Consider the following 12,095-nt stretch of genomic DNA (forward strand, 5'->3'; position numbering starts at 1 on the left):
GGAATTTTGGGAAGAAATTCTTCCCTGTGAGAGTGGTGAGGCCATAGATTGCCCAGAGAAGCTGTGGCTGCCCCATCCATGGAAGTGACCAAGGCCTGGCTGGATGAGGCTGGAAGCAGCCCGGGCTAGTGGAAGGTGTCCTGTGGGTCAGGGGTGACGCAACACGAAGGGACACCACGGTGGGAGGGCGGTGACGCCATCTCACTGATTGGTGGGGGGAAGCATCCGGCTTTACCCTCCGCCACGGCCACAGCGCACTGCCAGCTTTCTGTGTGCTTCAGTCCTTCGCTCTCGGGCCTCTGGACTGGGCCGGTCCCGCTTCCAGCACCAATTCCAGCTCTGATTCCAGCCTAGGCGCCCGTCCAGGCCTAGGCCGCGACGGTTGCCGTGGCAACCCGGAAGTTGTGCTTCTCGCGCAAAGGCCGCCGGGAGTTGTAGTTTCCCCCGTGCCGCACAACATGGCGCCGCTGAGTCCCTATGCCCGCCCGGTGCCCCCAAAGCGTTCGCTCTGGTCCCTGCTGACAGCACCCCAACCTTCCAGGTGCTCAGGGTCACAAGGCCATGAGGGGCTGCCATTTCCACACTTTATTGCCAGTGCAGGAGCGGTGTCGGTGTCTGCGCGTGTGGGGCTGAGGCAGAAACACCTCCCAGCCCCAGAGTGCAGGAGGGGCGTGGGCGGGGCGTGCCGGCACACTGGACACGCCTCCATGTATAAGCCACGCCCCCTTGTTGCTATGGCAGCGAGGAGGCGCTGTCCCATGTCCCCCAAATTAAGGAGTGGGTTCATCAGTGTGGGCGTGGCCGGGTGCATGGGTGTGGCCGTCACTATGGGTGTGGTCACAAAACGGGGCGGGGCTGCCATCCAGGCTGGCCTGGCGCACCACCCCGCGCGGGCGGGACGAGGGTCGTGACCTCGGGGATGGACCCTCTGCTTCCTCCGAGGCCTGGAACACCTGAAGGGAGACAGCGGGGTCATCCCATGCTGCTGTCACCCCACAGCTGGGCCCCTCCATCCCACCCTGACCCCTGCTGACCTCACTGGCCAGGGGCTCCCCCAGCAGCTCGGGGGGCTCGGGGGTCTCCAGCAGGCTGATGCTCCGCATGACAGAGCACAGGGAGATGCGGGGGCGCCGGGAGGCCCCCAGCAGCCCCCCAGCAGCTGCCTCCTCCTCCTCGGGATGCGGGGATGCCAGCAGAGAGGATGTTGGGGACAGGCCACTCGTGTCCCTCGCCGTGTCCTCCTTAGGGTGCAGCGCCTGCTCGGCCGCCCGGGGCTCCCACAGGCTGCTGTGCCGGCTGCCACAGACCTGTCAATCAGCGCCAGGCCACGCCCCCCGCTGCTAGCCACACCCACTCTGCTGGGTGGTGTTCCCATAGGCTCCTCCCCCACAAATTTCCACACCTTTCTGAGTAGATCGTGGTCACAGAAGCACCACCCACTCCACACAGAGGGGTGTGGTCCCAACAGGCCCCACCCCCTTATCACATAGAGGTGTGGTTATTCCGGACCCCACCCACCTGTCCCCACCCACCTGTCCCCACTCACCTGGCACTCAGGATGCCCTGGTAGAAGTCGAGCTGTCGCATGAAGCCGGGGTTGGGCAGGACGCCGGGCCGGCAGTGCCGGACGTGCCGCAGCGCCCGTTCCAGGGGCCATCCGAACTCCTTCATGGCGTAGGCCAGCACCGTGGCGGCCGAGCGGCTCAGCCCCATCCGGCAGTGCACCAGCGCCCGGCCTCCCGCCGCCCTGTGGCACCCACTGCTGCCACCATGGCACAGGGGGCACTCGGGGACACTGTGTCCCCAGAGCTCCCCATGTCCCCAGCCACCCCACTGCTCCCCAGGATGCCATGCCCCAGCACTCCCCAGCTCCCAGCGCATCCCAACACCTCAGTCATCAAGACCCCTCCCATGTCCCTCTCTCCCCTGCCCGTCTGTGCCCTCGATGTCCCCCATGGTGTCACCCGCCGTGTCCACTGACCGAACGCGGGAGAGGAAGAGGAAGGTGTCGTTCCAGTGGGGCAGGAGCTCGGCCGCCTCCTCATCGTACACCCGCACGTTCATGTAGGTGAACAGTGCCGGGAAGAAGTTGTCGATCTCCCGCGCCACGTTCAGGATGTGGGTGACCCTGCGGTGACACGAGTGACACCCCAGGGGCACCCCAGGATGACCCCATGCCACCCCACGACAGTGCCACCCCATGCTCACTTATTCTGCTGCAGCTCCTCCAGGTTGGCCGCGTTCCACTCGGAGCCCTGCGCGGTGACAGCGGTGAGGGGAGGGGACACTGCCACCCGCCCTGCCCTCCCTGCCCGCTCCGCTGCCCACCAGGAAGAGGTGCGGGAAGACACGGGAAGGCCGATCCATCTGCGCCAGCACCAGCAGCATCTCGTTGTCAATGAAATCCTTGTGCTCGGCCAGGCTGTGCCCCGTGCGCCGCTCCAGCTCCTCCCGCACCTGGGCACCACCCTAGGTGAGGGATGGCCCTGCCCAGCCCTGCCCGCGCCCAGGACACCCTGCCCGGTGCCACCCACCTCCTTGGACGTGACATTCTCCAGGTCGGCAGCGGCCATCACCTCCCGCAGCAGCGCCCGCACCGCCTGCTCCGACAGCTCCGGCATCGCCGGCCTGGCACCGGCACCGCCTTGTCACTGGTGTCACCTGCCCCACCCCGGCCACGCCCTGCCAGGCGCAGCAGCGATTGGCCAGCAGGCTGCGGGTGTGGCAGGGGCATTGCGGGGAGCTCACCGGAGGGGTGTGGGCGAGGCGGGGCGCACGGACTCGAGGTCAGCCATGGCCAGCCACTCGTTGAGGCAGCTCTGCTCCGAGCCCAGCGCTGCCGCGTAGTCGCGGGCCCAGGCCAGCGCGGGGCCGCCGGGGATGTGCCCGCCACGGGCCGCGTCCTCGCAGGCGAGGTGCAGCTCCTGCAGCACGGCCCTGCCGCACAGCACCTGCCACCCCTGCACTGCCACCGCCACCCCGGCACCACCCCCACAGCTATGTCCCCGTCACTGGCTGTCCCCAGTGTGTGGGTGCCACCCAAACCCTCCCCAGCTCCTTTCCCAGGTGCCCATGGTGGTTGCCGTGGTGACACCCAAATCCCCTGTGCCCACATCCCTGTGTCCAGCGTGGTGCCCGTGTCCCCATGCCCAGGGTGTGACCGCAGCAGTGCCACATCCCCCGCGTTGTGGAGCTGAGATCCCCTGTGCCCATGGCAGTGTCCATGTCCCCAGTCCCCAAGGAGGTGCCCACCCCCGTTGTGCCCACCATGCCACCCACACCCCCCGAACCCAGGGGGTCACACACGGGCCTTGCTCACCACATGGTCTGCACAGAGATGGGCTTGAAGATGCGTGTCTGTCCCCCCGATGTCACGCTAAAACCCCTGGGCATCACGGGGACACACGTGGGTCAGGGTGGGCACCCCAACCCTTCTAAGCCCCTCCCTGTCCCCAAACTCCGTCCCACCCTTACCCGTCGCCGTCGAGGAACACCTGGGTGTCGCTCCAGAGGGGCAGCACCATGCCCAGGGTGCAGCGGCTGGCCCTGGGACAGGCAGAGGTCAGGAGGTGCTGACGCTCCCCCGGGCCCCCCCCGCACCCCGCTCACCCCTCGTGGGCGAAATCCGCTCCCAGCAGCGCCGTCTCCGCCTCGGCTCCCGCCTCCTCCGGCCGCACCACCAGCAGGTACCGCACCCGCCGCGGCCGCGCCGACTCCAGCCGCACCGCCTGCCGGAAAGGGGGGCATCGGAGGGGGCATCTGCCCCTTCCCAGTGCATCCAGTGACCGGGGAGGAGCGTCAGGCTGGGCCATATCCCCTCCGCAACGCTTCCCACTCCATCCCTAGCCCCATTCCATCCTATCCTGTCCCCATCCCAAAGCTATCACATTCCCATACCCATCCTCAGCTCATCCCTCCCATCCCATCCTGTCAGTTTTCTCTCCCCATCTTGTCCCCATCCATATCCCATCCCCATCCTGCCCCCGTTCCTATCCCCATCCATCTCTTTCCCTTTTCCATGTTCCCGGAGGTGGGATCCATGTCCTACCAGCCGAATGGCGTCCTGGGGGCGCAGCAGCTGCATCATGAGGTGCAGGTGCTGCTCCTGCTGTCCCGGGGCCTGGCAGGGGGGCTCGGCCGGGGGGGGCTCGGCCGGGGGCGGCTCCTCCGCGGGCAGCAGCCGCGCGGCTCCCTTGACCATGACAAAGCTCTGCCTGCGGGGCAGGAGGGTCCTGAGCACCCAGGGCACCCCCAGAGTGCTCCCCGGGGGGGGAAGACTGTGTCCCCACCCCACCCCAGTGTCCCCCACCCCGAGGTTTTGGAATCCCTTCTCACCGTCGCTGCAGTTGGCCACGTCTGGGAGCATCTTCCTCCTGCAAATTGGGAGGCAGTTCCTGGGGGAAATGTGACCCCAGGGTATGGACCAGGCTCAGAGGTCCCACAAGCTCCCACCAGCATGGACAGTCCAGTGACCCCCTGAACCCCCCCCGCCCCCACAAATAGTGTGTGCCCCACGGGGAGCGTAGGGACATTTGGGGGTCCCACTGCGGAGATGGATCCATGGGGACCCCCTTCGGGACGGCGGGGGGATGTCCTGTCCCTGTGCCATCCATCTCTGGCTGGGTGAAAGCTCTGTAAGGGAAGGGCCTGGGATGGAAAGGCCCAGTGGTTACTGGAGGGGGCAGGGGGCAATGGGGGGCACTGGAACAACGAAGGAACTGGGAGCGCTGGGGAAAGTGGGAGCAACTTGGAACAACCATCCCCCCATGCACACCTCCATATTCCTCCCTTAACTATGGGGAAACCCCAGCCGGGAGTACAGGAAACTCCAACGCCTACTGAGAGCACCTCGGCTCCCAGTAAAGTCCCAGTAAAGTCCCAGTAAAGTCCCATCTGAAGCTCCTGGGATGACCCCGCACCGGGAAAGACCGGAGCAACCTTCACCTCTCCACCCCCGCGCTGGCACCCCCGGGACAGCGGGACCTTCCGCACCGGGACCTTCCGGAACGCCGGGAACCCCCGGGGCTCCGAGAAACCCCCGGGCAATCCCTGCTCCCCACACCGGGATCCCCCGGACCGCCCCATTTCCCCAGGGAACCGGGACCCGCAGGAGCTCTGGGACCCCCCGGCCAACCCCACACTCCCGCACCGGGGGCGCTGGGGCTCTGGGACAGCTCGTGCTCCCCGGGGATCCCCCGTGCCAGCCCGCACCGGGACCTCCCGGGACTCCGGGTCCCTCTGCCCACCCCTCATGCCATCCCTGCCGGGATGCCCCGTCCTGCCCTCCCCGGTGCCGCACTCACCGCGGGGCCCCCGGCGGAGCCCCCCGCCCGCCGCACCGTCACCAGCGCCATGCCCCGCCGCGCCGCCCCCCCGCACCAGGAAGCGCCGCCGCTGCCCCGCCCGGACGGGAACGGGAACGGGAGCGGGAGCAGGCACGGCCCCGGGCACGTCCTGGCGCGGCACGGCCCCCCCCGCCACGGAAACACCGCAGCCAGGACTCCCAGACAGCCCGCCCTCAGAGCGGCACGTCCCCCGTGCCCCGGAGCCCCCTGGGCCCCACATCCGGCTGGACAAGGCAGGATTGACGCTCCAGCCCTTTAGACACCCCCAACTCCTTCCAAAGTGGGACCCCTCTGAGGGTCCCTGGCCCTTGGGACCCTCCCCCAGGTGCTCAGAAGGTGTGATGCCTTCCCAGGATCCCCAGACATTGTGGACCCCCCGAGGGTCCCTGGCCCTGGGACATCCCAGGTTTTGGCCGGTGGAAATGCCCCAAGTGTCCCTTGCAGGTCACTCCCAAAGAACCCCTTGTGTCCCCAGGGTCCCCAGCCAAGCCCCCCCTCCCTGGACGGGGGTCTTTTCCCAAGTAATATAAAGAAAATAAATCAATCCCTGGGCCAGGAATGAGGGCACAGGGCCAGGTTTGGGATGAGCTGAAGAGGAGCAGCCCACTAGTGCCACCCACATGCTTACTGGATGAGCCCCATCACCTGAGCACCACCCTAGCTGCAAGATCCATCCCTTTTCCCCAGCCTCCACCCCTGGGACACCCCACCCATCACCCCCAGGCACAGACACACCTATGTGTATATATATATATATAATATATGTATATGTATATGTACAGACATTCGGGGCCCCCCTGCACCCCCACTGCCTCAAAGGACGAGGCCTGGGGGTCCCCCAGAAGTCCCCCCCACACTTCAGTGCCGTAAAATAGGAGCCACCTGCATCCCACGGGGACCCCCGGGTCCTTCCTGCCCCCCGTGGGGTCACAGTACAACACCAAAGAGGAGGGGGGTCCCTAGGGAGGGGTCCTGGGCACAGGGGTATCCCTGGAGGGGCAGTCCCCAGGTGAGGGTCCCTGGGCTGAGGTTTGAGCCTGATGGGAGAAGAGCTCTGGATTGGGGGTCCCGGGGGTAGGAGGATCCCTGGATCAGATCCCCTGTGCAGGAGCTGTGCCCACATCAGGGGGGTCCCCATCACGGGGGGGCCATCCCGGCACCAGCTGTTCCCCAGGCAGGGCTGTGCCCGCGCTGGGGCACCCTGGTGTGGGACAGTGCCCAAACCGGGGTGTCCCCTGGGTGGGGTGTCCCTATCCCTGCAAGTGGTGTCCCCACGCGGGACATCCGTGTCCGTGCGTGGGGTGACCCCACACGGGACACCCCCGTCCCCGCGTGGGACGTCCCTGTGCCGGTGTGGAGCGCCCTGAGGCGCTACTTCTCGGTGAGGGAAAGGCGCAGGATGCGCTGGAGCTCCTCGTCCTCCTCCTGCCGCCGCCGCTCCCGCTCCTCCTGCTCGCGCTCCGACAGCGCCATGGCCAGGCGCAGCTGCTCCGCGAAGCTGCCGTACCCGGCGGGGCCCGGTGGGCTCCCACCACCCGCTCCGGGGGGGCTCCCAACGGCCGGGGGCTCGGCACTGGGCCCGGCCTGCAGCAGCATGCTCTCCTGCAGGGCCCTGCGGAGGGGACAGCAGCGGGGCACACAGCCTGTCATAGCAGCCACACCCCCTCTGGCACACCTGTGCCCCACCCCTGGTGACCACACCTCCTTCACAGCCCTTACACGGCCTGGAGAGCCAAGCCCCTCCCCACATGCCCCGCCCAGCTGCTAGCCACACCCACACCTGCAGTTAGCCACGCCCATTGGGCACCAAGAAGCTCCTCCCCTTCAGCCCCTCCCCTGGCCACACCCTGACACCTTTAACCCCTGTCCCTCCATCCCCCACAGACCCTGTACCTGCCCCGCCCTGACACCTTTAACCCCTGCCCCTCCCAGTTTGGCCCCGCCCACGTAAGGTGGGTGTGGCACCCAGGCCACGCCTCCACAGCTGGAACCTCACCTTTCCAGCTGCAGGTCCTCATCGTAGGGAGGCGGCTCCGCGCCGGGGCGGGTGTTGGTCAGCGCCTCCCAGATGGTCACCTGTGGGGTGTGGCCACATGTTAGGGGCGTGTCCAGGTGCGTGTGGGGTGTGTCCAGGTGAGGGGGCGTGGCCGCACCTGGTCGGTCTCGGTGCCAGCATCCAGCAGGCTCTGCTGGATGGCGAACTGCAGCAGGTCGTCGTCCTCGTCCCGCAGGGGCTCGCTGCGCCCTGCGCCCAGCACCGTGTACCCCGCTGGCACCTCGAACACGCCCGCCTCCACCTCACACGGGAACGGCCATGCTGCCACACACAGGGAGCCGTCAGCACCCTCAGGTGTCCCTGTGGTACCCCGCGGTGTCCCATAGCACGCCACAGCCGTGGCACGCCGTGCCCACGCCACCCCGCAGCTCCCCACAGCATCCCGTGACACCCCACATCACCCCAGGACCCCCCGGCCCCCCCCAGCGTCACCTCTGGGCCCCGAGGGCTGGGTGCCAGCGGGGTGAGTGCCGGAGGGCTCCTGAGGGGCACAGATCCGCACGGAGCCTAGGGGCTGGTCGCACCCGCACAGGTTGCTGAAGGTGATGCGGGCGTTGAGCACGTGGAACAGGGGGATCTCTGCGGGCACAGGGGTCAATTAAAGCCCCGATCAACCCTGCCCCTATTAACCCCTCTCCAAATCAACCCTTCCTTCTCACCGATCTTGACGGGGAAGCCAGGGGGCAGCTTGAGGGTGATGAAGTCGCGCAGTTTAGCAAAGTGAGCGTTGGAGATGGCCATGAGGTCGATGATGGGCGTCACCTGCTCCGCCAGCGACAGCGGGTGCTGCTCACAGAGCCACAGCGTCGCCTTGAACCTGCCCGGGCACCACCGTGGGCATGGGGACCCGCAGGGCCACCAGCCACCAGCACCACCCCAGTGCCACTGCCCTGGCGCCCTGGCCACACCCCCAGGGTATGGACAACAGTAGCATGGCCCAGGACTCTGTCTGGTCCTCTCGCCCAGTGCCACATGCCCAGAACTCTGTCACCATCCCACAGGTCGTGATGCTGGGGCAGCGGCCTCACCTCTGCACCTTGCTGGACATCTCGATGGGGCGCCCGATGTTGCGGGTCTCCAGGTCGAAGTGGGGGTCGAAATACTCCTCGGGGGTGATGGCCGTGGGGTTGGTGGGGCTGGCAGCCTGCAGGACAGGTGCCTGTGGGGACACCAGCACCGCTCAGCCCCCCTGAAAACCCCCAGTTTCCCCAGGGATCCCTGGGGATGGTCACTCACCCCGTTGTGGGTGCCATGCTGCTGTGCGATGCCCAGGAAGGAGTGGAAGGGGGTCTTGGAGCCTGGGGGAAGAGGGGGATGCAGGGGTGAGGTGTGCACAGTGAGAGACTCCCAGGGCTGTCACCAGTCACATCCCTCATGGGTGACACCCTGCACACTGTCCCACGCCTGTCACATTATTCCCACAGTTTCCCACATGTCACACCCCACACCCAGAGTGTCCCATACCTGGTATGTCCCACCCACAGTGCCCCACACCTGACACCTGTGTCACCCAGGCAGGTTGGCATGTCCCCACCGTGTACAGGCCCCCTGACTGGCTGACAGGGCTGTCACCTTTGCTGCGTGATTTGTCCTGGTCAGAGAGATGCTCCGTCCTGGTCTTGGTGACCAGCTCCACGTTGCTGGCACTGTACACCTGTTTGGGGACACCGTCAGACCTGCCACACTCCAGGGTGTCCCTAGTGTCCCCCCACAGCTCCGTGCTCACCTTGGCCTCGTAGCCACTGACCACCTCCATCTTCTCCGAGCGCCAGCCCCAGATCCCAGACTTGTTCCTGGCGGAGTGGGGAGGCCTCAGGTCACACCCTCTTGCACCAGCATTTCCTTCCCCTTCACCCACACTTCCCCTTCCCACAGAGTGCTCCCCTTCCCACCTCTCGAAGGCGATGTTCCGAGTGTCCAGGTGCGTGGAGACGATGGGCGAGGTGAGCCGGCCGGCCACGTGCTCCTCGGTGGGCTGCATGGCCGCCAGCAGCAGCTCGGGCTCGTGCAGGGCCAGCGCCAGCGTCTCTGTGTACACCACCTGCTTGTCGTGGTCCACCTCCATCACCACAGCCCCCTCGTCTGCGTGGGGACACCAGAGGGGTCAGCACCCGGCCCCCCGTGACAACCCCTGGGGGACACTGGGGATCTGGGGGACTGGGAAGATTGGGAGCCCCTTGTACATGTAGGAGCTGATGTGGTTCCCTCAGGAAGGGGGAACTGAGGTTGCCTTGGGGAGATCTGGGGAATCGGGAGTCCCCCATACGTGTAAAAGAACAGAGGTGTTCTGCTCAGGAAGGGGGACTGGAATCTCACGTGGTCTCTAGAGGGGATCTGGGAAGTCCTTATGGGAGTGTTTATAGTGCAGAGGGTCTGGGGCATCTCCAGGGCAGTTCCTGTAGGGAATCTGGGTCCTTTACCAGGGTGTATTTATAGTGCAGGGGATCTGTGGCTTCCCACAAAGACTGGAGGGCCCCCAGGGAATACAGACAGGGATGCTCTTATGGTGCAGGGTCCTGGGGGCTCCCCGGGGTGACTGAGGGGCCGCGGCGGGGCTGGAGCTGACCTTCCCCCTTGAAGATGTAGCTGCGGCGGCCGCGCTGCCACGTCATGTGCTCGAAGCCCAGCAGGGTGGTGTCCACCCGCAGGCTCTCCCCGCGCTTCCACACGCGGTACACGTCACTGGGACACACCTTGGACACCAGGGGCACTGCGGGCACAGGGACCCCTTCAGCCCCGCGGCGCCCCTGGGGACCCCCCTGCCCCACCCAGCCCGGCCACGCTCACCCCAGCTCGTGAACTCCCACTTCATCTCCACGTAGAAGTCGGATGCCTGGAAGGGATGAGGAGCATGGTGGGGGATGTGGAGGGGCTGGGGACTCCCTGCTGGGGTCACTGAGGAGGAGGGGGAGACAGGAGCAGGGATGGGGGTCCCTATTGGGGTCCTGGGCGGGGATCAGAGAGAGTGGGGTCATTAATGTGGATCCACAGGGAAGGAGAAGCAGTGAGGAGTCCCAGGGGAAAATGAGAAGCAGGGGTTCCCCAGGGAAAGAATAGGGTCAGTGGGGGCTTCTGGGGAGAACTGGGAGTCCCTTCTCAGACCACTGGGGATGTGGGAAGTCTGGAGAGCACGGATGGGGATCCCTGTTGGGGTACTGGGTGGAGATCAGGGCAATCTGGGGAAGTGGGGTTGGATAGGCAGCGTGTCCCTGGGGAAATAGTGGGGTCATGGAGGAGACTTGGGGGAGTCTCTGCTGGAGTCACTGGAGAGGTGGGGAGTCTTGAGCGAAGGGTGGGGCTGGTGGGAGTCCCTGGGGAGCTTTGGGGTGCAGTTCTGGAGGGCTGTACCCGCCGCAGTTTGCTGAGCAGCTCGGGGATGCCGGCCAGGCGCCGCGTCGCCCGCTGGTAGTCACGGTACTGGAGCACCAGCTGCACCATCTCGGGGTCCCCCGTGCTCACCGCCTCCTGCAGCACTGGGGACACGGGCTGCCATCAGCCAGAGGCCACCTGCAGCCCTGGATGGTGTCCCCAGGTCCCTGTGGTGTCCCTGTACCCGTCCATCCGTTGGCGTTCTCCCGGCCCACATTGGCGTTGTGCCGCAGCAGCACCCGCACCGACTCCAGGTGGCCCAGAGACACGGCCAGCTCCAGGGGCGTCCGGCCACGCGGGTCTGTCAGCTCCACGTCGTGCTGGAAGGGTGCTGGGGTCACTGCCCCCTCCCCGTGCCACCCCAGTGTCCCCACTATGTCCCCATGCTCCCAAGGCCTGCTGCTCCCAGCCCCCTCTTCTCCCAGTGCTGATAGCCTGATCCCAGAGCTCCCAGTCGCTTCCAGGCCTGTGGTGCCACAGTCCCTTATTATCCCAGTGTCACCAGTCCTTCCAGTGCCACCAGTTCTTCCAGTGCTCCCAGTCCCCTGAGTCTGTTTCCTCTGGTACTCCCAGTCCCCACACCACTCCCAGTCCTCCTCCAGCACTCCCAGTCCCCACAAATGTTCCCAGTGCTGTCCCTGCCAGCTCCCCATGCTCCCAGTCTTCCCAGCTTCCCTCCACTTCCCTGTGCCCCCAGCGTCTCCAGTGCTCCCAGTGCTCCCAGCCTCCCCTAGTGCTCCCAGTCCCTCTGTAATGCTCCCAGTCTTCTCCCCAGCACTCCCAGTGCCCCGTGTCCCAGCCTTCCCTAACGCTCTCCGTCTCTCTCCAGCGCTCCCAGCCCCTCAAGACTCCCTGTCCCCGCACTGCTCCCAGTATCTCCCAGCGCTCCCAGTCCCAGCAGCGCTCCCGGTCCTCCCCGTTCTCCCAGCATCCCTCCCCCCCCACCCCGCGCACAGCGTTCCCGGTTTCCCCCAGCGCTCCCAGTCCCCCCAGCATTCCCAGCGCTCCCAGTGCCCCCCACCCCCGCGCTGCGGGCCCCGCCGTTCTCCCACCCCATCCCCTCCCCTCCCGCTCCCGTTCCCGGTGCCGGTGCGTGGGGGGGTGCCCGCTCCCCGGCGCCGCTCCCGGTGCCGCTCCCGGCGCCGTTCCCACCGTCCCCGCGCGCAGGGCGCTGTCCAGCGCCTGGTGCCGGTTGTGCCAGACGAGCCGGTGCAGCGGGAAGGTCTCGGCGGGCCGGGCCATCCCGGCACCATGTCCCCGGGGCCGCCGGGGCGGACGGACCGGGCCGCAGCGCGGGGCCTGCCCGCAATGGCTGCGCGGGGGCG

The 12,095-nt window shown here is 66.8% G+C and overlaps 2 protein-coding genes across 3 annotated transcripts; both read right to left on the bottom strand.

Moving 5' to 3' along the window:
- Positions 1–125: 125 nt before the first annotated feature.
- SSH3 (slingshot protein phosphatase 3) lies at positions 126–5,354 on the bottom strand. Its single transcript, XM_033062859.1, is given in 16 exon segments — positions 126–339; positions 341–531; positions 533–982; positions 1,035–1,296; positions 1,547–1,747; positions 1,982–2,128; positions 2,209–2,255; positions 2,329–2,457; positions 2,535–2,628; positions 2,749–2,937; positions 3,320–3,385; positions 3,475–3,546; positions 3,610–3,728; positions 4,049–4,214; positions 4,336–4,373; positions 5,304–5,354. Coding segments are annotated over 16 exon segments (2,436 nt in total).
- Positions 5,355–6,085: 731 nt separating this feature from the next.
- Positions 6,086–12,072, bottom strand: ANKRD13D (ankyrin repeat domain 13D). Of its 2 annotated transcripts, XM_033063196.1 has the most exons (15): positions 11,923–12,072; positions 10,955–11,090; positions 10,750–10,874; positions 10,189–10,234; positions 9,968–10,111; positions 9,294–9,483; positions 9,128–9,194; positions 8,974–9,055; positions 8,638–8,699; positions 8,430–8,560; positions 8,061–8,218; positions 7,834–7,980; positions 7,499–7,662; positions 7,342–7,421; positions 6,086–6,957 (listed from the first exon to the last, which is right to left on the bottom strand). In XM_033063196.1, the coding sequence occupies exons 1-15, from the start codon at positions 12,010–12,012 to the stop codon at positions 6,717–6,719; spliced, it is 1,863 nt and encodes a 620-aa protein (XP_032919087.1). In that variant the 5' UTR covers positions 12,013–12,072; the 3' UTR covers positions 6,086–6,716. The 2 variants fall into 2 exon arrangements, with proteins under 2 accessions (XP_032919087.1, XP_032919086.1); XM_033063195.1 differs by lacking the exon at positions 11,923–12,072 and having other exon boundaries at positions 10,955–11,706.
- Between the last annotated feature and the right edge of the window lie 23 nt (positions 12,073–12,095).

This window comes from Catharus ustulatus, chromosome 6, assembly GCF_009819885.2.
Source record: "Catharus ustulatus isolate bCatUst1 chromosome 6, bCatUst1.pri.v2, whole genome shotgun sequence".
Taxonomy (NCBI): domain Eukaryota; kingdom Metazoa; phylum Chordata; class Aves; order Passeriformes; family Turdidae; genus Catharus; species Catharus ustulatus.

Excerpts from the sequence above, each read along its gene's own strand:
- ANKRD13D (XM_033063195.1), bottom strand. The coding sequence starts at position 11,423 with ATGGGGAGCTGGCAGGGACAGCACTGGGAACATTTGTGGGGACTGGGA. Across the intron at positions 9,195-9,293 it reads CGGAACATCGCCTTCGAGAG|GAACAAGTCTGGGATCTGGG; the intron begins GTGGGAAGGGGA and ends CCACTCCGCCAG. Across the intron at positions 7,663-7,833 it reads CCAGCCCTCGGGGCCCAGAG|CATGGCCGTTCCCGTGTGAG; the intron begins GTGACGCTGGGG and ends TGTGTGTGGCAG.